Raw genomic sequence first — 26,311 nt, 5'->3', positions numbered from 1 at the left:
CCGCGCGCCTCGCCGAGGAGCGGGGCGCGTGCGGCTGCTGCGGGGCGCGGGCAGAGCCCGGCGCTGCCTCCGCGCCTGTGTTTCCTTCGCTTGTTGCCTTACACTGACTTAYTTACTTGTGCTAGTCGGCAGTGACAAAAGGAGCGCCATAACGCGGGTAGGATTTTACACAAACTTTGATGCTTACTTTTTTGTTTTTTGTTTTACCTTCGTCGGACAAAATAGTAAAGTTTTATTCAAGTTTTGATGATGCCCTTCCCTCCCCGTTCAGTTTTAGTGCAGCTCCTGAGGTTGCTGTGATGGAAGAGCACATGCTAAGTTCAGGTCTCTCCTCCTCAGCGCCTGCACATCAGTAACTTCCCCTCAGGAGTAAAATTTCCCCATGAAATAAGAGGCYGCCGGATTCGGATGGCTCCTCTGTATGTGTATGTGCCCCTGCACCTTTTCCCGTCGTGCAGCTGCCCAGCATTCGTTGGCTTTTATTTGTTTCCTGSTTGTTTTTTAAAGGCTGCGTTTGGAAGCTTGCAAAACGCCTTTTCTGTTGCTGTTGTTTCRTTTAAGCTACCAAGATAATTTAAAAGCTTGCTCTATTTTCTATAAGTTAAGGAACTTATTGAAACCTTGTTTAAATGACCGCTCTTGCAACCAGAGGAGCCTTTTAACGGAATGATTCGGTCCGTCTGTGCGGAGCCTGGGGAAGCGTCCCCTTGGCCGCGCTCGCCGCAGCGCGCGGCACCGCTCCCCGTGCCGCCCAGGGGCCCTCGGCGCATACCGAAGAGGCCAGATGTTAATCATGAACTTGGTAAAGCTGAAACACAGCGGCTCTGGTTCTGAGGAACATCAGTTATTCTAGCCATGAGATCTAAACCTAAATGATTTATTTAGTCTTTTGTTGAGAGGGTGAAAGGTGAATCGAACCCCAGGCCTTTTTTTGGTCTTTTTTTTTTTTTTTCCCTTTTCCCAACGCCCTATGGAGGCCTTTTTTGGGAAGCACCCGCTGCCTGCTCTGTTTGTGCTGCGGCTGGTCTATTTTGGGGAATTCCCAAATACGCTGGAGCGCGGCCGCTGGGGCAGCGCAGCTCTTCCCCRCGGGATCCGCAGCGCTGCAGCCCGGAGCCTGTGCCTGAGAGCGGGAGCATCGTGTTTGTTCCAGTTCATCCCCTTAGCGTCACCAGCAGGCCGGGAAGAGGGAGACTTATTAATTGCTGTTATTTAAGTGGTGTCCGACAGGGCTGTTTTCTGTGCGGTCTGAGACCGGCAGTGAGCTCCACGAGCGAGGCCAGGTGCTTGGGTGCCCCTTTGGCTCCGGTCCCCCTCCTCCCTGCCCCTCTCGCGGTGCCTTTGGGAAGGTGAAATAAGGCGCCCAGCAGCTCTCGAGCTGGAGCGCCGCTTGTGCGGATCCTCCCCTGTGAAACTGTCACTAAAATAAACACGGGCGTGAGGGCTGCCAGGATCGGGGCCAAGTTTGAATAAAGGGGAAAGAGCCCTTGGAAACAGAGCTATCAATTGCAAAAGCTGCAATTGAAAGACTTAAAAATAAGCGTATCRCTTAGATGAGATTCACTGAGCATTTACAGTCGGTGCCTTTTGGCAGCGCGTTGGCTGGTTCGCTGCTCGGGGATCTCACATGGGCAGCGTCGCATGAGAAGCCGTGATCCAGCATGGATTTATGCGGACGTTAAACGTTATTGGAAGTTAATTAGTTATTAGCATTTCCTTGGTGAGCTTAATTAACTGGCCAGATGCGCGCGGAGATGCGGCGCTGCGGAGCGGGCGGCCCGGCTCTCGGTGCCTCTGCAGCCCTGGGGAGCGAAGGGCAGTGAGGGCCGCGCTTCCACGTGTGTCATTGGCTTGTATATTTAGGCTTGTTTGTGCTGCTGCCCTTTCTGAGAATTGGGAGCGTTCTTAACCAATGCTCAAGGGCCTGCATTGCTATGGTAAAGCAGGAAGTAACAGATATTTCTGTTTGTGGAAATATGATTCTGGTATGTTCCTTCTATTTATATTATCAGAATAGGAACCATTCCTTGGGCTGTCTGGGAAAAGCGAAGAGCTGTGAGGTAGTTATCAAGGCAGGGGGAAGCCTTCCAACTCTGTATCATAGTCATATTATTTCACTGTTTCTGTTTTTGTGCCATATCTAACTGACAAGGGCTATGTAATACTAAATATAAAAGTTTAAAATGGTGCATGTATTTCTTTAGAGCAAAAATTTGTGAAAGATTGCTAAAATTGCCTTATCAGCCTATATACAGAAATACAGAAATCTGCAACAAAACGTTATTAAGAATTCACTAATAAAGAAGTAGAGGCAAAAGGCCACCTCTCGAGTGGGTATGTCTTACTGCAGCGTGGGAGCGCAGATGTAAGCGGATGGGAGCAGCACAGCTGCAAGTACAAGTTCGTAGTGATCAAAACCAGTCTAATTCAGTCAGATCTAATAATAAGGACAGTCACACTCACCCTGTTTATATTTCAATTAACGATGCCTTTAGTTTGCACTCCGTAAAAATGGAGTGACTAGGTTGACTCCTAGGTAAGGTGACATTTGTTTTCTTTATTTCTGTGAGCTTTATGCTCTGGTGGCATCACACACACTGGTCACTTGTAGGGAAGATTGAACAAAAGTGTGGTAAAAAATGTTCAGTTTTGCTATTTATGGCTTCAGTGAAGTTTTGTCTAGGAATATGTCCAATAAAATATTTAATGCTTGTAAATCTCCAGATTCCCGGCAAAGAATTAGTTAGTAAAAATATTCTAAAAATGAGATGTGCATATAACATTGTGTTCTTTGTATTTATTCCCGTGTTTGTATTTAAAGGACACTAGAACGGCTGAAGTAATCTGTTAAATTGTACTGTATAGGCAGTGCAAGTTGTAATAAGAATTAATATTTTTTCAAGTATGTTTGTTTCTTCTGGTGTTAGATAAAGCATTCTTCACATTCATATACAGAAGCCCAGATTTAAAAGCAAATGTTGACTCTGGATGGAAAATGAGTGCAATAAGCAGTGAAACAAATGTCATACCATAAACTTTAACATGGCTTGTGTCACCTGGGAGAACTTCCACCTATGTTCGTCTACTTTAAGAACCTACACTTAATATTTCTTTGCATATTGACCTGGCAGCTTCAAAAAAAAGTTAATTTACCAATTATTTCTGTTAGTTTGTTTCTATTTAAATTCGGTCCTTCTAGGGTTTTGGAGCTGGCAACATCCCTGTTGCCAGTGTTGGGATGTTAGAGAGGACATCAATGATAACTGAAAATAGGGTTTGCACTGGCCCCTTTCCAGGGCCTGCTCAATATCACCCTTCACATTGGGAAGGGAACATTGTTTTTCCAAATGCCTTTAATGAACTGTTGTATTAATAGCTCCTGGCACCCTGTAATTTCACCTTAGAGGTTTTAATACCATCCTGTGCTGATTTTTAGCTATTATAAGCATTTACGACCTCTTGGAAGACACTTAACCTGGACTGTAGTTGCAGATGCAGTAGATGGAGTAGGTTACTCGAGGCAAACTGCAGAGTCCCAGCATGGACTTTAACAACAGAAGTATCAGCTGGCTCAAGCAACATGAAACAGGCTCGATGTGATCTCAGGATTTGGTGCTAACGGAAGTATCTGCTCTCCTGCCTCCTGGGATGGGACATGGAGCAGGTGCCTCCAGTGCCACCTCTGGCAGCCTCCCTCAAAACAGGGAATTCTGGCAAAGTGACCAAAAGTCTSATGAAGTGACCAAACCGAGCGACCGTTTCGGTGCGGTTAGGTGCTCAGCCGTTGCTTTAGCATGGAATTCTCTGTGGAGTTTTAAAAGTAGTAAAGGAATTTGATCATTGCAACACAAAAGTTTTGTTGCAAAATGAGGTATTTAACATTTGACCATGTGTGTTGTCCTTCCTTCTCTCCTTGTGAACATGCATTTGGTTTTATTCCCAGGAAATCGGAATGTTAACAGATGAAATTTTGCTATTTTTAAGTTAAGGGGATGTTCTGTCTTGATTGTAGAATAAAGCCATCCTTTCTGGGAAGTTTCTCTTTATTTTGTAACTAACTCTAGAAGTGGATCTACATGCTTATTTTAAAGTCATTCAAGTGCTTATATTATATCCGAGCTAGAGACTGTTTCTTTTCTGGCATAAGTAAACTGCAGAAATACTACCTAGCAGCTTTTCAAACCAATTGTGGGTACTTATCAGAACCGAAAGTAGTTATTTCCATCCAAGTATGTATGACCTTTCAGCAAAGCTATTTTACTGGCATTTATCTAAATTACATGGTGTTAAAAATACAGCCAAACAAGTCTGACTTTTTCTTAATTATGTACACATTCTGCTTTGACAGGCTGAAATGTGATTTTATTATAGCTTCAACTTGTCTTTTATACTTTTGGATGAGGTCTAACGTGAATGTAATTTGATGGCATTTGTTTTTCTCTGTATTATTAGAAGCAGAATGATATTCTAAGCATCTGTTTTTCCTCCTTTTTGTGCCTTTCTCCTGGCAACAGATTTAACTGAAAATGTTTACATAGCTTCGAGAAGCAGGAGAGAACCTAAAACTGCCAAGGCAAGCGAAGTCCCCGAGGCCAGGCCGCAGATGAACAGCATCACCGTTTCGAAGAAGCGCAACTGGCTGCACCAGAGCACGCACAGAGCTCCTCACACGGAAGAGGAAAACACGTGTACRAGAACGCAAGGGGCTCTTATCCAGGTACCAGCATCTCCTAGCCCGTTGCCGGAACCCAAAATCCAGGCGGTTCCTTCCCGGTCGCCTGTGGGGCCGGAGTGTCCCGCAGGACCCTGCGCTGCTGCCAGCGCCGTTCCAAGCGGCGCGAGCTCCTTTGTCCCGAGAAGCTGCGCTCTGGACTTCAGCGAGGACAACGATGCCGACGATGAAGGAGAAATATGGTACAACCCCATCCCTGAGGATGATGAGCCYGACTGGCCCAGAGCCCGCAGCTCGGGTGTGAGCCGCTCCGGTACGACGCGCTCCCAAGCCGCCGGCTACAAAACGGGGAGACACTTGGCTCAAGGCGGGGGGGCCCCCGAAGGCCCCCCTTGCCCGTCGGGGAGCAGTGGGACAGTCCAGCCCGGTGAGCCGGCTCCCGGCGAGGCCGCGCGTGCCCCGGAGCACGGGCAGCTGCCCAGGCCCCGGCTGGCGGGCAAGGCGCAGGGCGGGCCGGCCCCCGAGGACTGCTGTGCGGCCAGGTGCCCCCCGCCAGGTAAGAGCGAGCATTAAAATGTTATGTCCTCTCTTCCTCTCCTCTTCCTCTCTTCCTCTCCTCTTCCTCTCTTCCTCTCCTCTTCCTCTCTTCCTCTCCTCTTCCTCTCTTCCTCTCCTCTTCCTCTCTTCCTTTTCCCCCTCTTTTTGCCTTTCTGAAGTAAATTTCCAGTGGAAATGATTGATAATTTCTTAAAAATTACTCTAACAATGACATGAATATCTGTTAAATGCAGACCTGCACAATGATTTGTCAGTCAGTTTGTTCACCTCACATGTATGGAGGCATGTCTTAGATTATCTTGACTTGAAGTCTAATACCCTGTTGGAAAGTTTGCATTAATTACCTAGACTGGTTATAATTGCGTTGCAAGATAGGTGAATACCATGTTCTTAGGAGACTTTTTCTTCTGTAGATCTCCTAAGTGCTTGAGAAATACCACTCAGCATGATTATCTAGGAAAGCCACGTGCTTGTCCTGCACACTCTTTGACCCTCATTTAGGAGATGAATTTTTCATATGTAGGTGACTCCACTTTTTTTTCCATGGGTGTATGTCTTCATGTGTGAAGAAAGATTTTTCTATGTTTTCTTTCCTACGCTGAGGAAGCATTTATTTCTGAAAGCAAAATTTCTGTTGAATGTATCTTTCATGAAGTCAGGAAAAAAATATGAATTTCTCCTGATTGGTTTACTATGTATTGAGTTAATTAAGCTATTTAAATGCAGTTCTGCTTTTGTGTGCGTTGAATAGTGATCACGTTGAATAGATGGATTGATGATGAAGTGGGTCCCTGCTGCTTGGTAATTGGCTTTATTATGGAGAAGTAGTTTAGTTCMTTTTAATCCCTTTAAGGTGTCTACAGTTATTTTCAGTTAAATTTAAAATGACAGCTCATCTATAGAAAATTACTGTGTGAAGGGCAGCATGGCCAATTTAACTTTATTTGCATTAGGACAGAGTTTGAGTTACATGTGCAGTTGCTGTGAGGTAGATGTCTGTATTGCTAGAGAGCTGCATGCTTTGAGCAGTAACACCTGACATACCTGATAGTCACTTGGAGAAAAATCTGCTTATTGAAGTGATGTAAGCTTATTTATGTCAATACTAGTGAGTATAGGAGTTGAAAGTAGTAGAGAGGTCTTAGGAAGCAAATACAAAGGAAAATATAGGGTACTATTAAAGTCAACAAAGTATGGATTTTGTTCATTGTGTTTTCTACTGCTTTCTTTGGAAAATGCAGGTAATTGAATGCTTTAAACTTCAAAAAGTCCTGCCTTACTTGGATCTCATACTGTAGAGAGAAGAAATGTGCYTGGATTTTTCATTTGTCTTCTAGCTATTAATTTAATGAAAGAGTTCTTGTTATATGAGTAATACAAATTATAAATGGTGGGATTCATTTATTGGGAATTTTCCCAAGCGAAACAGCAAATATGTGTTTCCTGTAAGTTTTGTCAGAATGTGGCTGATAATTCCAGAGGTGCTAATTTGCCCCATAATTTTACCCCCAGTAGTTCCTGCTGTTAATCAGGTTACTTTCTCGAGTAATTTCCATTTATATTAATAGGATTTGTCAGGTAGTTCCTCAGTAAATCATTCCAGCCCTGCTGTTTTTTAAACAGAAACTGGCTTAAAATAAAATGCTACTATATCAGATCTTGAAAAATAATTAATGTATTTTGTCTATAAGAAATAAACAGAAGAATAGAAAGTAATTTGTTTCTGAATTAACAATGTAGAACCATAGAGCATCAGCTCTACTTTTAGACCCATTGGAAAAAAAAAGTTAAGTTGGAGGAGACTGGCACAGATGATTTTAGTTTTTATATGTATTTAAGGCAAAATGGTTACAACTATAAAACTGGCATTTTTGGTATAGTTTTTCATGTGTTTTTAGTTCTTTGCATATATAAAATGCTAAAGAAAATTTGCAATACAACTCCTTAAGACTTATTTTTAAGTGTGTGTKTTTTATCGCTGTCTCTTGCAAAATGGTTGAGGGATGACATCTCTTTATAACGCTGAATAGTTCCTTGTGAATACCTGTAGTATTTTTTTATTGTGGGGAGGGATTTTTATCGGGGTTAAGCATCCAGCTAATCGGTGTGATCAGGACACACACGTCTCCCTCAAAGACACCCTAGCAGAGTGTCTGATTGGTATCTGGTGAGGATCTTGGCTGTGCTTTTGCACTAAACACATGCCTGTGTTAGCTGTCTGCTAACGGGAGCTAGACAAAATTCAAATTAGAAGCAAATTGCTTTTTCTTCATTTATGGCATGACGACTACCCCAGTATAGAGAAACCTTGTGCCAAAGCAGGCCAATATTTTGCTTGCTGAGATTTTGCGAATGAGCTTCCAAGGCGTAAGGCGTGCTGAGCAGCACATCCTGCTTCCCAGCTTCCTCCTGCACATATGTTGCAAATATTTTTTGCTTGATTCTTTTCAGATGGAAGATGCTTTATGATGTAGCTGTGCAAAGAGTTTTGGTTTCCTAGAGAGAGAAAAAACCCATTTATGTGAAATACCTTAATAATGTCTGAGTTACCAAGATGACTTGGCGTGTGATGGAAGGGGATGCAGCAACGTGAGGCTGGTGTTGGTGGCGGGATGAGCGTTCGGGAGGCAGCAYGGAAGGGCATCGCTCCTCCTGCGGATCTGCTGGGCTCCCTCCTTCCCCTCCGGAGCTGAGAGCAGCCTCTTCGGGGGCTTTTCCCGAGGTTGTGCCTGTGCTTTTGGAGGGCCAGGGCATATTCATGCCCCTGTGTTTGATCCATCAAAGACTCCTGATGAAAGAGGCAAAGGGATGTAGCAGGAGCAGTTAGTTTAAAGTAGTTTCCACCGYTTTCAGTATTTGTGCTGAGCAACTGCTTTTATCACCATACTTCGGAATTGGAGGCAAAGCTACTTCTTTATTATTATTATTTTTATTTATATATTTATTTATTTTCCAAATGCAGTGAGGGAAGGGCCATTTCATGAGACTGGCCCACGTGAGCGGTGCTGGATGGCCAAGCTCGCAGTGCTACTGCTCGTGTGCTCTTCTGTTTTCATTTCATTCATTCATTGTGTTTTCATTGTGTTTTCATTTATTAAAAAAAAATAATTTTAATATTTTTTCACATTTAAGTCATTGGTTTGATTTAAAAATTAAGAAAAGGTATATTAAGTTTAGACATAAGGGTAACGGTTTTTGAAAACTAAGCCACTCAATGCAATTTGTTTTTCTTTTCTTTCTAAAATAAAATATCTGTCTCACCTTCATTTCTRATACTGTTATCTTCAAGATAAACCTTTAAGTATGGTGAACCTATTAAATATTTCTGAAAAATAATAGGAAAAAATAAATTGCTTGTCCGCTTCAGGTTGGTCTYAGCATTTCCACTAGTTAGCAGAGTRGCTTTTTTGATGCTGTAATAGCTTGCTGTAGTAGGGAACTGAGGTCACCTTATTCATCCACCTCAACTTGTGGTCCCCAAAATAAATAACAAGTTTTCCAAAGAGCATGAAAATAACTCCGACACCCTACCTAAAGCGATGGGGATGCAGAATAGGCACTGAAAGGAGCCTGTGGGCCGGTGTGCATTGCTGGCAACGAGCGTGACAATGACTTATGTGCCCGAGTACGTGTCAGCAGTGTTGAGGAGGGTCAGACACGGTGGGTTTGTCTGTGTGTTTGTTTCTGTGCTAGATCCTTGCGTGTGTCTGGCAGGCGCTGTGCTGTAAGTGCTTGAGGTGTTCCAGGTCCTGCTCATCCCCTCGGGCACGGTTATGTAGGCATGGGTTTCACCATGTCTGTCCGTGATTGAATGGACAACGTTTCTGTAGCCAAGGCCAGGATGGGATCGTGGAGGCGCAGGAATTAGCAAAAAACTCCATTTCGAATGGTCTGTGTCTACTTGGATAAGAAGAAAAGCTTTAATCTTTTAGCTAGTCATGCTACACAACCAAGTGGAAATTGTCTTTGCTAATAAAACTGAGAAAACAACTTATGGCAATAATTGCTTAMAATGTCAAGTCCTCCTTCATTGAGTGTCGTTCCCTTTCAGGGAAGTGCTGACTTGCCCAGTGAGAAACTGCCCATCTTTGTATTGGGTTGTCCCTCTAAAGCCGTTTTCTGTCTCCTTGTCCTGATGGAGCCTCCAGAAAGAGCAATATCAAGGCAGAAGGTCAGCTGCGCCCTYCAAAACTGATTCTCCCCCTTGCTGCTTTGGTAGTTGTTCAAGCAGCAGGTGCCTCTCATGTTTCCTCTCCTCCTGCCATCCTTCCACTGGGATAATTTTGAAATGTTAAGATAGGATGTGCGTGATAGAGCAAGCAGGGGACGGGCTGGTTCGGGCTCTGCCTCCGGAACAGCCTTGGCACTTGGCAAATTGTAAAAGGAACAAGCAGCAACTTAATCCTCCAGCCCCCTCAGGAGCAAGCCCTATAAAAGAGGCGGGTTTGGAAGGGAACCGCCGTTCGGCTCTGCTCCGGTTCCTTTCTGCAGATTGAGCAGTTGCCTAGTGTACACTCCTGGAAATGGTGCGCATACCTCAGCACATTGCTGGCTTTAGTGGAACAACATGTGGCTCAATCCTGATGGGAATACCGGGCTGCATAATACTCGCCTGTTGAGCTCCTTTCAGCCGCATGCTTCGTTTTAACCATTTGGAGTTGAAAGCGGCACGAGTTGGACACATCAAGTGGGAAGGCCAGGAAGTGCTCGGGTTTAATGAGACGGAGGCAAGTTGATTTTGCTGGCCCGCTCTCCGCAGCCCGTGCCAGGGCCTTTGGACAGAAAAGGAAGATTAATGTTAGCGGGCAGCAGTATGGCACCGATTGCTGCCGAGTGCCGCAGGGCAGCCCACCAGCGGGACCGCGCCGTGAGCTGCAGTACAAGGGAGGGCTTTGTGCAGCTTTGTCGGGCCGCAGCGCTCCTGCTAGCCGCTTGCCAGGAGAGCGGGGCAGGCCTGCGCCAAACTGCCCCYGCGCCCTGCGCGGGAACGGCCGCCGCGAGGGGCAGCGCTGCAGGAACGCGCCTCCCGCGCTCCGCAAAGCAAATCTGTGCGCTAGTCCTCACATCTAAACTCCTTTTTGACTCGGGATTTTAAGTAGCTATCTGCTGAAGTTGTTAAAACCAAACTTATGCCGGGAATAAAATCAGTCTTAATGTTTTTTGAGGGGAGGAGAAGGAAAATAAAAAAAAAGATCACTTTTGCCAAAGTTGTAATGAGGACGAGGTTGCCTGATTTTACTGCTTAAATGAAGTATAAAAAGTAATGTTGAAACAGTGAAAATTTAATCTGTCTAAACACAAGAACTTTAAATACCACTTTAGTTGTTCAGTGACTTAGATTTAAAGTAGTAAGTTTAAAGATAAAACAAGAAGGCCTTTGAAAAATCTGTAATAGAAACCATGGTTCTGTATGTACGAAGTATAATTTGCCAAGTAACACTTCTTTCTTGCCATTTATATGCCAAAAACAGATTCTGTCTTGTAGCAAGGGGGGCTAACTGATGCATGTAGATGTTGGAGGATCTCCGAGCTGCTTGGGCTGATTGCAGCAAACAAGGATCAGGATGTTTAGGGGCTCTGTGGTACCTTGGCATGTATGTCCAAAGCTGCACAAGTCCTCTTGAGAACTGCTAAATTTTGTAAAAGCAGTGAATTAACGTGGTGGTTATTTCTACCAAGCCGTATCAGTTTCTCAAGGGACAGAAGAGTAACTGTAAATGAAAGTACTCAGGTAGTTTTATTCATATCTATCACCATGGGGCAAGTTCCCCTCTCACATGTTCCATTTACTCATGTAAATGCATYGCCTTTCCTGTAGGCATTCCTGCCTCATGCTGATGAAAGTGAGCGGGTTTCAGCTCTAACCTGAGATTTGTATTTCCTTGGGTATTGGAGCATGGGGTGAACCACAGGTGTGGACTCTGTGCATTATGTGCAGAAAGTTTTGTTGTGCTGGGTTATGCATAATCATAATTGGTGGTCTTTCACTGATGAGGAAATCTTTTTTTTTTTCTTTTTCTTTCTTTTTCCTGTTCTGCCTTCGTGTCTATTGAGGGTTTTTACTTCAAAGTTAGTGACTTCCCTTGTGGTTATCCTCTGGCGACTGGGTTACTCCAAGCCCTGTTGGGAGCTGGTTGTGTCAGGAAGGAGGGAGAGCTGCGTAGCTCGGGTAGGTGGGATAGGCCTTTTGTTTGTGTGTAGCTTGTGGCCCTTTCATCGCCACAGAGCAGAACAAATCAGGCTCCTGCCTCCTAACTGCAGAATTTGGCTGAGTAAGTCAGCAGAGTATGGCTTTCTTAATGCTCAGGAACATGTCACTGTTGAATGATGGTTGTCTGAATGGATCACATTTATCAAATTATGACAATTCAACATGTTTCCCCCTAGCTCAAGGCTTTTTTTAAGAAAAAAAAATGTTGAACTGTTTTATAAAAAAAAAAAAATAAAATTATTCCTTCTGTTTTCTTCTAAAGGATCTGGAATTGCACTTGCGTCCAAGGCTGACATACCACCAGCAGAAATTTCTCCTCCAAGTCCCAGTCCTTTGAAAAAAGGTGGATCAATCAACTGGCCTTTTCCCGATAGAATTAAATCTCCCAGAACTGTGAGGAAACTTTCCATGAAAATGAAAAAGCTGCCAGAGCTCAGCAGAAAGTTGAGTGTCAAGGGAACGTCAAGCCATAATAGCTGCGATAATCCTTCTTCCCTGCCGAAAGGTACCTGTCGGGATACAAGCCATACCACGTCTTTGTCATCTTCTGGAAGCTCCACGGCAGCTGCCAGCAGGAATGTGATAAGCCGTTACCATCTCGACAGCAGCGTGTCCTCGCAGCACACCTACAAGAAGAAGAGCATGAGGAGGTCCAAGTCCTCCAGCAAAGGTGGTTACCTCAGTGACGGTGATTCTCCTGAACTTATAACCAAATCAGGGAAACATGGACACGAAACCAAGTTTGGGAAAGGGAAGGACGCCCTTCCAAGCAACAGCAGTAAGGCCGAAATAGATATTGATGCTTTTAGACACTATAACTTCTCTGATCAACCCAAGTGTTCTCAGTACATCTCTGGACTCATGAGCATTCATTTCTATGGCGCTGAAGATTTGAAGCCACCAAGAATAGACTCAAAGGACGTCTTTTGTGCAATACAGGTTGACTCAGTAAACAAAGCAAGAACAGCCCTGCTTACATGTAGGACAACCTTTTTAGATATGGACCACACATTCAACATAGAAATTGAAAATGCTCAGCACTTAAAGCTAGTAGTGTTCAGCTGGGAACCCACCCCACGGAAAAATCGCGTTTGTTGCCATGGAACGGTGGTTCTTCCTACTCTCTTTCGAGTGACAAAGATGCATCAACTGGCTGTCAAACTGGAACCAAGGGGGCTTATTTATGTCAAACTGTCTCTCATGGAACAGTGGGAGAACTCTCTTGATGGTCTAGATGCAGTCCGAGAGCCAGTGATGTTTGGGGTAGATGCTCGAAAAGTTGTTGAGAAGGAGAATGCAGGCTTGATGGTACCGCTTTTGATGCAGAAGTGTATTCTGGAGATAGAGAAGAGAGGCTGTCAGGTACTGTACCTACTTTATTCTGCTTTCTTTTGTTAATGCTTCTGTGTCAGGATGCCTGTGGTTGTCAATCTTTGTACAGTTACTTTGGGAGCKTGAACAGTGAGTGGAAAAGAAGAAATGAAAAACATACTTCCAGAGTGGATATTTTTCCTTTTGCTACTCCTGTTGCCTGATGAATGCTGGCACTGTGATGCAGGGAGAGTGATGGGGCTGTGTGAAATCAGTCCTTGCAGCGTGGCCTCTGTGGGAAGATGCACGCTTCTGCACAGGCGTGTTGGGAGCAGGGGTAGATCAGTGAACCCACAGGCTCTAGCACCTACAGTTCAAAATAACACAGAGCTGAGATGAGAATTTGGAAATGTCTCGTTCCTGAGTTATGGCTCACGCCATTCCCATCTACCCAAAGCTGAGGCATCATGTCATCCAAAACAAAGGGATAGGGACAGTTCTGCTAATCTTTACTTACACATCTGCATGCACAGTCCCAATGGCAAACATTTCCCCAGGGAGATTCATCTGCAGATGCTGGGAGGACTTTCATCTACTGCTCTGTAGCGTGCTGAGCTCTTAGGTTCTTTGGCACGTACTCTTGCTCAAGTGAAAGTGGGAAGCAATCACACCTACCTCTCTTACTGTTACAAGATTAACCTTGCTCCTTATAACCTTGGTCATAAAATAGAGATAGAAAAGGCATTTCTGTGCAATTACTTTGCCAGGAGCCATTAGCAATAATACCTACTTGACTCGGTCTCGTTTTGAATAGTATTCTAACATTTTGCAAATCAGTAGAAAATTTGTTATAGCAAGTGTTCATTCCAGTACATATGTCCCATGCCTTCAGAATTTTATTTTGAGCTTGTTAGCACCAAGTCATGCAGATGACATTGGGTAATCAAGACATTACTGGTAATTAGGCAATTCAGAGCTGAATTGTCTGCATGTATGTTGTGCTTTTGAGCATGAAATTTAATTTGTGCATTTGCACAAAGAGGACAAAAATGCAAAATTTACAGTTAACTTCTCATTTTAAGTGTGTGTTTATGAACTTGGTGGAGGCTTTTGGCTTTTTGAAAGACTGCAGATTACTCTGTGTTTTGGTGTCACCCACACCTGCACTTCAGATGTGGAATTAGAAAACTTTATGGTTCATAGAAATTGCAGTAGGCAAATACAAGTTCGTGTTGCCTTCAGGAAGAGGGAGTACAAATTCCATTAGGTAATTTTCCATTTATTTTAGAAGGACTTATATCCAGGTTGTTCTGTGCTCATTAGCATATGGCTGGACCAATACTCCTGTCTCCAAACCTAGATTCACATTTCTGCCTCTTTTTTGACTTTCCAGTAATTTTGGACTAGTCATTTACTGCTTGCTACACCTGCCTGTAAAGTCCATTAAAAATATCTAATTAATACAACTGGRAATTAATTCCTTAAGATCTAAGGAGTGCTCTGTGTAAATGGTGTTTAGACAAATCAAAGTTATAACAGTGATAAAATGTAACAAATCTGAGTGCATGAAAGCACCCTGGATTAGTTTCCTGGATTAGCTGAATTCAGTCCAAGAGTGGTGTGGGTTTCGTTCCTGTCATCCCAATCATGTTAAATAGCCTCTCCTTTGCATAAARCTTTTCATATAATATTAAACGTGCTTGACTGTGTCTTGTGATCTTTAAAAGACTGTCTTGCAGATGCAATAATGCAATATCTGTGATTCTCTTGAAATTCTGGTTAGTGATACATATGTAATTTAAATTTTGTTTGTTATATATTTTTATAAAAGTGTGGTTAGGCATGTTCTATTTTTTTTAGATTTATAGCATTTTGTATTAGCAGCCGTTTTTCTGCTAATGATTAATGACTTGTCTATATTTTGGTAGATTGTACTTATTATAGATACTAGTATGCTTAAAGGCAAAATATTTATTTTCCTTATTTATTCTTAACCTCTAGTTTTATGTTGTAAGCAATTATACTAAGAAAAAAAGTGATGATCAGAAAATACAGGATAAAATAGGCTAGAAGTTTAGTCTCTGTTTGCAAAGCTTTGTGCAAGTACAAAGGACTCAGATGCGTATGGGTGACTTCTAAATGAAAACTGATATTCTGTCACTAAAATACTGCCCAGGGTGTGTGATACTCCAGAAAATATTGGTATCAGTCCCAACTCCATGCCCTCTGTAATRTTTTATATGCACGTTGTCATTTGACATCAATGGATGTCATTTGATTTTTTTTTCCCCCACTCTTTAGGGTTTTGTAAGGTTTGTTGGGAAACCCAACTGTCACCCCTGACATTTGGTGCAGTGTTTTGTCACGCTTGCCAGAAGAGCCAAACCGACGTGATCCATGTGCCCTGTGCAGGAGAGTAATCGCGTGCCCCGCTCTCTTTGCCTCTAGGTCGTGGGCCTCTATCGCCTCTGCGGCTCGGCAGCAGTTAAGAAGGAGCTTCGGGAGGCCTTCGAGAGAGACAGCAAAGCCGTTTCCCTCTGCGAGAACCAGTACCCAGATGTCAATGTGATAACAGGTAATAAATGTACCCGCTTTTGCTTTYAATGTACAATTGTGACATATTTATGAAATATGGTTTTTTTGAAGGTGACTTTTTAACGAGCTTTCTGGTGTCAGTTAGCAAGCTATTTGCTACGTTTTTATTGCTAAAGGTGAAATGAAAATAGCAGTAACCTTGATTATGTATAAATATGTGATTTGGAGGGAGGAAAAGAGGAGCTTTTAATACCTGCTTTATTAGTTGCAGAGGAAAGCGGCAGTTTGAAGGGAACAAGGTTCCCGGAGCAGACGACACCGTTGTTGTCAGTTTGCATTGTAGTAGGTCTGAAATTCAGTTGTGACTGGGAGCGGTGTTGCACCAGTAACTCTACAACACATGGTAAAAAGGCTGTTTCTGATCTGCCATTTCTCCTCTTTTTATATCAAAAATTGAAGGATTTGGGGAAAAAAAATAAAAGCAGCACAGTCCTTGAAGGTGAAACGGTTTTATAACTATTGATAATATCTGCTAYGTAAACCAAGGTKTATATGATTTCAAGGATCATAGATTAAACTGATTGCTTCAGGAAACTGGCAAGAAAACCAGTTTCATACGTATCCAGGTAGTCGGAGTATAAATTTCCTGTTGCAAAGCACTTTCTGTAACCTTGAAAGGAGCTGGACAGCTCTGTCCTGTTTGGTTTATTTCATGCTCWGTGCTTTGAGACTAAATTTGATATTGATGTATTTTGTAATTATAAGAAGTATTATCTGAAAACACTACTGCTCAGTGACATTCACTTTAAGAAAAGAACCTTTAGGTAAAGTGTGTTCAAGCAGCCTGTTCATCTCAGTTGTCTTGGCTGGTTGCAGTGCTGGGTCCTGTCTTCCTCACACGTGTTGGCTTTTCCAGAAGCAGAATCGTGGACTTACGTTTTACTCTGCTGTGATATATTCTTTATTAAGAGATGTACAGTGAATACTTCAGAATATGTTTTTGCATCATTTTTTTCTTCTCATTAAAAATACATTCATGAAAAAAGTGATGATAACTTCTAAAATCAACAATCCATGTACTGAAGTCTTGTTTTCTTCCCAGTTTTCATAAATCAGTAGCAAAAAAAAGAAAAATAGTGTGTTGCTTTGTGCCAAACTTCAAAAACCATCTGCTGTGATGTAAGTAGGTGAAAGACATACAGACATATTGTTAATGTAAATTTTTGATCCAGGGAATGTTAAAAATGACATTGCACTCCCATGCTACAACCATCTACAACAAAACAGTATTTGCAGAGCGGATTCTGGCTTGTGGTGGGGAGGGGTTAGGAACTTTTCATCCGCAAAAAAAAAAAAAAAATGCATGTGAAACTTCATAAGCATTTTGAGTTTCTGAGCACATTGTAAGCTCAGAATCATCTCTAACTGGTTGAGACTGAAATCTGGAATAGTGCGCAGGATGGATGAAAAGCCCTGGCTGGATGGCTGCACTAATCTGATTTTCTTTCTATCGTGAGCCTATGATGCAGAGGGGAAGTAGTGAAGGGTGCTTTGATATTACCATCCACATTGCTGCAGGCCTTATTGAAGATGATGAAGGTAAAGTGTCTGTCAATGTGCAGGACCTCCTGGACTCCTGGTCCCTTTTTGGCTTGTGCTGCTGCAGCACAATGTTTTGCCCACAGAATTTGTTTTGTAGGGTCAAAAACCTTCATTCTTGTGTGAAGTCTAGTGAATATGCTTTTGAGGAGCTCCATTCAACAATGCTTGTGTTTCCTCTGGTGCCACTGCAGCTGGGCTGGGTAACTTCCACYGGCCCCTGTTTGATCTGTTTGATACCAGACTCGGTGCCGGGTAGAGTGTGTAGTAGTGGGAGCAGGGATGAAGCTGTTTGCACTTACCAAGTACAACCAGTTCTCTAATTGTAAATGGTGTGATCTCAGTGCCAAGGCAAGCAGGCAAGTTTTGCCCGCAGACCTGAGGTACCCACCGTGCTCGGGACCAGGAATAAAAGAGCCCACAAATCCTATTGCACATTTGTGTAGGGGGCTTGGGAGGTGCAGAATGTTTGCCCTGGTGTTTTTTTGCTTTTGCAGTACTAAGGCAGATGCACATGATTCATACTCCTATAAGCCAAAACATGTGCTCCATAAAATATGAATCCTCAGCATAAATCTTAGCTGCTTTGAAGAGAAGTGCCTTTTTGTGTCCTTTTTGAAATTTGAGTAGCACTGTTTTTTCAAAAGATTTTATAAAGKTTTTTTTTTTCCCTAAGACTAAAGAATGAGTATTTAATGATTAAATCTCCACTGAGAAATGCTCCCAGGACTGGCACCGCTGTACACACAATTTAGTGCACCCCTGGCCCGAAATACCGTGTGCTGCCAGTGTTAGGAACTGACCACTAGCAATGTTGTTCTCACAACACATCTGCTCTCATCCATGCGAATTCATATCTCTGAATAAAGCGTGTAATGCGGTTAACAGCTCAGTGGGTCAGAAAAATGAAGAATTAATGAGGTGGATGGCAGTTTTTGCTTGCTGTCCAGAGTGGCTCTGTGTGATGAGCGGCTGTGCCAAGGAGGCTGTGGTAGTGAGGTGGCAGCCGGGAGGGAGAAGCATAGTTCCATTTAAAAATATATGTAATTGCAGCCTCTCATAGGGCTAGTTTAGAGTGAACAGCAAAAGGATTACGAAAGGTCAGAGGGCGTCCGTGGCTCCCAAATTATCCTGTTATGCAGGATTAAAGAGGAGAAAGCCCTTTGGCAGGAGAGGTCCTGTGTTGTGGATGGTGCTACAGAAAGCCCTTCTTAATGATTGGGAGTGTTGCAACAGGATGAACTGATTCATTTGAGARGTCCCTTCTCCTTGCTTCCTCCTGCAAGCTGCTTCTGGCTTCAGGCTTTGAAGAAAGCACCACTGAAACAAAGCTGCAGAAAAGTCGGCTTCTTTTGCTAGTTCTGCCCAGTGGTAAAGAGCAAATGTCCCAAACTGTGGTGTGCAGCGCTGACTTCTGCCACATTTGTGTCATAAACATTTTTATTGGTCAATCAACACATGGGCCTCTAAAAAAAATGGGATGGGAGACAGGCCAACATGAGTAAGTCATTTAACAAGGTATGGTGTGATCAAACTAGCTCCTTAAAAATATGCTGTATTTGTTACTGCTCCACTGGGAGGAGAGAGGGAATAAAAAACGGTGTTTTGGGGAGAATATGCAGATGGTGTTCTTATTATTCATGTTTTTCATGCTCCTGATGGAATGTTCCCGCTTGAAATGCAGTGCGGGTTGCTACATGCTCTGTGGCGATCTGCAGAGCTCCTGGTTTTGTTCTGCTKCCCCGTTTCCTGGGACTGCGGCCGCTCTGCTGCGCTGGGGCGTCACTGCGCTGGATGCAGCCTGGGTGTCTGTGTGTGCAGAGGGAGGCCGGGTCTGCACGTGTTGCCCTGTGAATGTGGCCATGAAGGGGGGAATGCGCATGTCCATTCCCTGTATTTTCTTAGACATGACCTCATAGCACAGCCCGCTGCTGATACAGTCCAGTTTACAGCTCGGTCATAAAGATGGAGTTTATGAGAACTGCTGTTTTCTTATGAAGGACCAAGTGGTTGGTATTTGCTATGGTCTGGGATTTTACAAGGCTGTATGGAGTAYGTATCAAAAAATCTCCATCTTTTCCCTTTCCAAATTTCAGCTATCGGGGGACAGGCTGCCAGAGGACAGGCCTTTCAAAGAGCTTATAAAATACACTGTTTCTTCTTAACAAAGTACTTAAATTTGACTGTGGTCTGGCTGACTCGGTTAGCTCTCTGTGGCACAGAGGGCATTTTCTTATTTCTTTAAAAGCAAGATTAAAACCTGCTGGCAGGCAGAGGTAAAGCTCATTTCCTTCAAAGATTTATGTTAGTTTTATTGGGCATGTTGCCCTTGGATAGAAGTTAGTTTGTCGTCTTTCCAAGGGGCCCCTGACTAGAGGCCTTGTAGGGCTTTTTATTATTTTTACTGTTGTTACAGTCCCTAAAACACCACGCAGACTTGAAGTGTCAGATGTTTAGTTCGTGCTTGGTTACATGAGCAAACCCCATGTGSTTTGCAGAGCGTGGCATCAGCGCTGGGATGTTTGCTCATAGTTTGTACTCAAATTAAACAGAAAGCAATTAATTGGCAGGCATTTGCAAAGCAGGACGTGTCATGAGGCTTGAGGCTTTGGTGCTCCTTGGGCAGAAGGCTGCCCAGAGCCCCGTGCTGCCTCTCTGGTCAGGATCAGGAGGTGGGTCTGGAGTCCCCGGGTGCCTTTGGAGAACAGCGAGCGGGAGGTGACTCTGTGCATGCAGCAGCCCCGCAGGCTCCCGTCTTCCCTGGAAAGCACCTTTCTCACCCTTGGCTCCCCACGAGCCTTCGTGGGGGATCCTGGAGGAGCCGCGGAGGCCCCGGGGCTGCAGGATGCAGCCGGACGGCAGAGATGCTGCTGCTTTTGGCTTTGTGAGGGTGTTGCAGTGGGACCTCATGGCTTCCGGATTACTCTATGAAAATTCCCCAAGCACTAATGCTTTACTATAGCCTCTCTGCTGTTTGCCCATCCCTCACTCCCAAACCAGAGGTTTGCAGCTTAGGTGGGTGATTTTCTGAGGAGATGCATGACATTTATATGCCGTATCACTCCCAAACAACTCTGAAAAGTGAGTCTGCAGCTTGTTTAAAGGCAACGAGGTGTCCCTGCATGTGCAGGGATTGGACTAGGTGATCTCTAGAGGTCTCTTCCAAACACAACCGTTCTGTGATTCTGTGARCTGTTCTTKTGTCTTTTGTGCAGGTGTCCTAAAGGATTATCTGCGAGAGCTGCCCTCTCCCCTGATAACCAAGCAGCTGTATGAAGCAGTGCTGGAGGCCATGGTGAAAAATCCCTTGAAAATGACAGCAAGCGGCTGTGAAAATGACCCAAGTGATTCTGAGCACACAGCAGCCCTTCTGGATTGCCTGCCAGATGTTGAGAAGGTGAGTGATTATTAGTGTGTTCAAGTGATAAATCACCAGCTTCAGAAAATTTTCAGTGTGAAAACATTTTCACATTGGAYGTAAAACGTCAAAATGTGGATGCCTGTTTTCTGACTTAAAGATCTACCAGGGTTCTTGATGTTCTGTTTCTTTGGCTGAAAATACTTTCATGCTTTTGATAAATCAAAGCTTTATATTTACTAATGTGTTTTAGTTTGTAGCTTATCTTATCTCTGTAACACTGAATGAAAAGCTGGGATTGCCATGTTTTAAAAACATTTTATCACAGACTATTCCTAGGCAGGGTCATGCTACGTTTCTGTGGAGCTTCCTTCTGTATGCCATGCCTAAATGAGGGAATGCATTCCTTTTCCTAAACATGTGCCATGAAGCCCTAGCTTGCAGTGTTGTGTCAGTGCACTAATGCTGTGTAGTGTTAGAAATCCAGCTCTGGAGGAAAAAAGGCACTTGGCCTGTTGTACTGGGGAAGTGAGAGAGAGGGAATAGACTGCACAGTGCCTGGGGATGGTGCTGTGCAAGCTCTGCAGGCAGAGCTGTTGCTGTCTTTGTTCGCCTACTAGATGCGTGACATCAGGTTTGGGATTTATTGTCTTCTGACTTATGTATTTGGAAGTGCAAATAGAGCAAAAAAGTTAGGATAATATCACCACATTAGTCTAGTGTCAAGTTTTCCCCCAATTTTTTTTTCYTGTAGGCTACTCTGAAGATGCTCTTGGACCACCTGAAGTTAGTGGCTTCCTACCACGAAGTAAATAAGATGACATGCCAGAATTTAGCCGTATGTTTTGGTCCTGTGTTACTGAGCCAGAGGCAGGAGACCAGCAACCATAACAACAGAGTCTTCACAGACTCGGAAGAACTTGCCAGTGCTCTGGACTTCAAAAAGCACATAGAAGTTCTTCACTACTTGCTCCAGCTATGGCCAGGTAATGTTTCCCGAGTCTGATCACAGCAAGGTATCAAACCATCGATGTATGATTTCTATGTGTGACAATGACACAGTGACATTCACGGGATAACTGAGTAGTATCAGGATGCTTAAAATATGAAGTAATATGCCCTAACTTCTTCGTGTAAAGGAAATATGACAATTCTGTGATCTACTTTTTGTATTCTGCCRTTTTGCTTAGTGGAAAACTTGCCTTTTTACTTCCTTACCAAGTGAGAGAGTTTGAATTTAATTTAAAAAGCTGTGAAATTGCTTTATGTAAGTAAAGCAGCCAGAGAAGACAAACCAGAAAATAATGCTTTTACTTATTAATTACGGTTTGGGTGTTTTTGTTTTGTTTTAAAACTGCTTTCCTGCTTCGACAGTCCACGACACTGTGTGGGATTCATTAGTTTGGTCTCTCAGAGACCTAAGGCGTGTTTTTATTTTTGCATTTGTAATTTGGCAGAATTGGTTACATCCTTATGCAACTTTAACGTCTTAACCTGAGTAGCTCGTATGATTTTGCATGATTTGGGATCACTTTGCTGTACGAAGGAAGGTGAAATTCTGGTCCTTTTAGCGACCAAAGCAAAGGTAATTATTTTTGCTAAATTGTCGTTTTTGAATGGGGAATAATTCTCTAGTGTTCACATTTCCCTTGGTATTTAGAGAAGCATAAGTCAGTGGAAATATTCATAATGACATCAGTGAGCCTTGGATGTCAGCCCGGGGTGAGTTTCTCTGCATTTCTTCTGCTTAGAAGTTAGGTATTGAGCTGTGGTGTTTTCTTGCACAAACACTGCATGACCGCTCAGCGCAGGTGCAAATATTGCTGCTCTTCACTTTCAGTATGGAGAGCTTGAGGACGACGCAGTGAAGTGATATTAGACCCAGAGCAGCTGTTATTGTTTTCATATGCTCTTTGGCCGAGCAGTTGTTGAAAGCTACCTAATCATACAGAAGATGGATCCATTGCTCCACGTAGTCGTATCTTCCTTTTCACGGTGCTCTGATTAATGRTTGGATGGAGAACGAATTTGTTTTGTAACCTGGATAATTTAATGTCTGCTTCTCAAATCTGAACACTGTAAACCCTTTTATTTTGACTTGGAGAAGACTCCTGTCATCTGAACAGCTTCTTCTTACTCACTGTTCAAATATATTAATCTCTGCTGAATTCCCACACCAGTTGAAACACGAAACAGAATTACAGTTAATCTAAATGAGTGACATGTCCAATGGGATTTGTTTTTAAAGAAGGGCTGGACTTGGCAGTGCTGCATTACTTACAGTGTGACTGCATTTGAGACAACCAGAGGGACTCTGTGCTCAGTGCGTAAAATATTTCACAGCTCATTTAAGGAGTGTTTGGATAAAGGCACCTAACATTTGTTTGAGCCTCTTTGTAAACAAAGATTTTTGATTTTAGCAATTTACATTCCAGAAAATAGAAGAAAAATGGTAGTTATTAAACATATAACATAAAAAACATATTGTGAGTGTGGAGTAGATGGCATTGATACAGATAAAGGGGAAAAAAAAAGAACACAAATGTTGGAAATACTTTTCTAATAGTTTATGGAAGGACTTTTTCAGGGTGGGGGCAGAATTCCTGCTGCAAACATTATGGAGATTCCCTTTTCCTAACCAAGTGGTGCTTGAACCACATCATTCTGAAGGCCAGAAAGGGCTCCTGGCCTACAAACACATTGGCAAAAAGCATTTCTGACAAATTGTATTTAAAAGCAAACAAACAATAAAAAGCCCAGCGGGTAGGGGCAGGTGGCTCTGTCAGTTCCTAGATGTGAGCTGTAAATGAACGAGCCGTAGCAGACAGTGTGCAGGCTGGACATATGAACAGGTAGTCTTCAGCATCATTTTTAAACGACGATTTTAAAATTAAAGTTTTAAATGCATACATATTTATATATTTTAGTGTAGGGGGAGAGATAGAGAGGTAAAAAAGACAGATTTATGATAGTTTGCTTTCAAATAGCTGTTGCTCGCTGCTCTGCCATTAGTCCCAGTGGGTGAGTTGCTTTCCTAGTCTTGTAAGTTCAGCCACAGGTCCTGGGAGGACGTCACCATCTGAGGGCTCTGYGTGACGTAGAGCTGCTCGTGTAAACAGCAGGCTGTGGTCCCGCTGTGCTCTGCCCCGGGGTGACCGTGTCCTGACGCGTCTCCTGCCACCCTGAGTAGGGGGCTCCTCGGGATGTGACCCCAGTGGGCAAAACTCTGAAAAGAAGAGCAAGAGGAAAGCTGGTGTGAGTTGTGGGGCAGCTTCCTGACTCACTGCAGACAAGCTGGGATGTTTCCTGCACCAGTTCTAGGGCTGCTGCGGAGACATTTCCAGTGAGATGCACGGGCTGAGGCTGRAGCCCGCTGGCCCGCTGCTGGAGAAGGGACAGGGGTGGGAAACGTGGCCTGAGGAGGGAGGTAAGAGCTGCTTGGCAGCAGATGTGGCACCGAAGCTCATCACAAAACCCTGGGGCTGATTCACAACGTGACTGCTGTGGGAAATGGGCAACGAGACGTAGCTCTAGACGTAGGAATTTGCATTTATTATCAGTGATGCAAAAGGTAAGTGGTAGAGTTCTCATTCACCTTGTCATAAATGCTAAATGGGATCCCTTGGCTTGCAAGAACTGTGCCAGGTGGATTGTGCTAAAATTGAAGTAAAATGTGAATGTAGAAAAGTAAACAAGCAAGCGCTTGCATAATGTAAACAGAACAGTTGGACCTGAAAAGATCACAGGCTAGTCTCTTAAATTTAATCTGCCTGTAGATTTATAGACAACTTGATAATAAACATGTTTTGCAATACTTCCATTTCCTTATTTTTCCAGCTGAAAACAAATGTTCTTTGTTCGGCTAGAATACGTATTACTGGCAAGTTATCGTTAACCCGTGGACCTCCGTCTTAATGGAACATAGTCCAAACAGAAAAGCTTTGTTATTGTAAAAGGAAGAAAAAAAGCAGTGATATATATTGCATCGTGTCATGCAAAAGGAAAGTAAGACTAAAATTCTCTGGAGAGACCTCTAACGTGGACCCAGAAAGAGAAACATGTGGCATATCTCAGGATTAAGCTTTATGCTTAAATGCCAGGAATCTAACAACAACAACAAAGTGACATTCTGCCTTGTAAGCACATAAAGTGCACTGTATTTCTAGCAGCGAACAGGAATAGAAAGTCTCTGTGTCTAATTACAGGAGGTTACAGTCTCCTCAGAGCCAAAAGTTCTGCAGTTTAGGCATGTAACAGGCACAGGCCAGTAAAAATATTTGTACTGTTTACCGTAGGTAGCCGGTAAGACTGGAGGACACTGTTAGTAGCTTGTGCTGTGTAATCATGAGTTCAGGTAACACCGCTGGGCCTGTCTGAGGGCTCCTCCGACACGGGCTGTGGCTGCTTCGAAAAGTTAATGCAGATGAGCTGCTATTAATAGTGCAGAGCCCTAGAACCGAAGAGAAACACCGGAGTTCAGCTCTGGGGTGTCCTCAGCTTCTCTGGGTGTTTCTCAGCAGGGGAATTTTGGTTGTGTTTTTAACCACTTTGTGCTGTGCCTGCTTTCTGTTGGCCTTTTTAGCCTGGAAGGGGTGTGTGAGCTGAGCTGTTTGCTTCTCTCGGAACCAGAGCTAGATGGCGATTAACTCATGCAGTGAGTTCAATCCATGCTCTGGAAGCTTCTACTTTAGATAGATTTTTCTCAGTTGCAGTTTGAATCTGGCATGAATCTTCAAAACTGAGCTTTTTACCGTAGTTTTGCTAATTAAATATGTTGAACAATAGCAGAAAACATAATAGCGGAATGTGGTGGCAGTAATTCTGCATGTCTTCATGCATGTTCATGTAGGTGCCATGTAGAGGGAAGAAAACGAACGTTCATTCGTGGTTTGCTTCTTGTTGCAGTGTGAATTCAGCTGACTGGGGTTTAACTTCTTTTTTGTTCTAGTGCATCATTCAACTGCCAAAGACCCAACGCATCTGAATGCTTTTTCAGAGCACCCGTCGTCCCTGCATTACCTGAGACCTAAGAAGCAAAGACCTCAGATGTTGAATTTGAGCGGTACTGAAATGGCCGGGGTGCTTAGGCCGCGGCCAGCAGGTCTGGACAGCCCTTCGAGTAACCGCTATGCAGGAGACTGGAGTAGCTGTGGGGAAAACTACTTCTTAAACCCCAAAGAGAGCCCAGATGAAGCAGATTATGATGATGTGCCTTCGGAAGACACAGAAAGCGGGGATGAGAGCAGCAGAGTGGATGGGTCAGATGGCCTCATGAAGCATCCCCAGACCGTTCCCAAGGAACGCGCGTTTCGGAGCTATCTGACAATGCAAGCCATCGATTCCGCAGYGGACCACAGGGCCAACCTCAAAGACCTGCAGGAAAGTATAGATATTCTCATAGGAAACCTGGAAAGGGAACTCAACAAAAACAAGCTGAACATGAGCTATTAATTCCTGTCCTGCATGATGTCTCTTCCTGGCGCTTCTCCGCTCCCCCAAGGGCCGGTTTTCCGTGAGCRGAATGGCCCGTCCTCATGAGGCCGTGGCCCACCTGGAACCAACCAACCCCTTTTAAGACATTCCGTTTATTAGAAGAACATGTTGGCCTGATCCTCTGGTGTTTGAGACAGAGCCATAGAGAACATGAAGTGACTCTACAAAGTGGTGGCAGATCCTCCCTAAAAATACTATGCACTTAGGCAGTTTGGGCAATATCTGACAGAAGATAAAGCAGCATCTCTGCTATTTGTCACAACAGTCAAACTCCACGTTCCTGAGACTCTAATTCTGGTACAGATGCTCCTCTGAGCAGAGGATTAACGCTGCTTGGCCTGAGATTTGCAGCATGAACTTTAGATAGACTCATTTTACTATATATGCAATGGCTGCTATGATAAATGCTTTATATAATATTTATATATAAAGTTTTAATTGTACAAATATTAATGTATTCATGTATTAACACTTTTCAGTAATTATTTAAACAAGCAAGAATTAAATATTTTTCTAACCTTGTTTGTATATATTTATGTATAAATGTGCATGTGTCTGTAGCCACTTTTGAAAG

The 26,311-nt window shown here is 43.5% G+C and overlaps 1 protein-coding gene across 1 annotated transcript in view; it reads left to right on the top strand.

Annotated features, from left to right (window-relative positions):
• The window catches only part of SYDE2 (synapse defective Rho GTPase homolog 2), a 27,026-nt gene extending 925 nt beyond the window's left edge, over positions 1-26,101 (top strand). The window contains exons 2-7 of the mRNA XM_026038016.1: positions 4,515-5,228; positions 11,704-12,803; positions 15,201-15,327; positions 20,102-20,283; positions 20,999-21,230; positions 25,193-26,101. Coding sequence (XP_025893801.1) covers positions 4,515-5,228; positions 11,704-12,803; positions 15,201-15,327; positions 20,102-20,283; positions 20,999-21,230; positions 25,193-25,695 — 2,858 coding nt within the window. The 3' untranslated portion in view covers positions 25,696-26,101. The remainder of the gene's footprint in view (positions 1-4,514; positions 5,229-11,703; positions 12,804-15,200; positions 15,328-20,101; positions 20,284-20,998; positions 21,231-25,192) is intronic.
• The last annotated feature ends 210 nt before the right edge of the window (positions 26,102-26,311 follow it).

The sequence above is a fragment of the Nothoprocta perdicaria genome, unplaced genomic scaffold (genome assembly GCF_003342845.1).
Source record: "Nothoprocta perdicaria isolate Ctin4 unplaced genomic scaffold, notPer1 scaffold_20, whole genome shotgun sequence".
NCBI lineage: Eukaryota > Metazoa > Chordata > Aves > Tinamiformes > Tinamidae > Nothoprocta > Nothoprocta perdicaria.
This window is presented reverse-complemented; position numbering and strand designations above follow the sequence as displayed.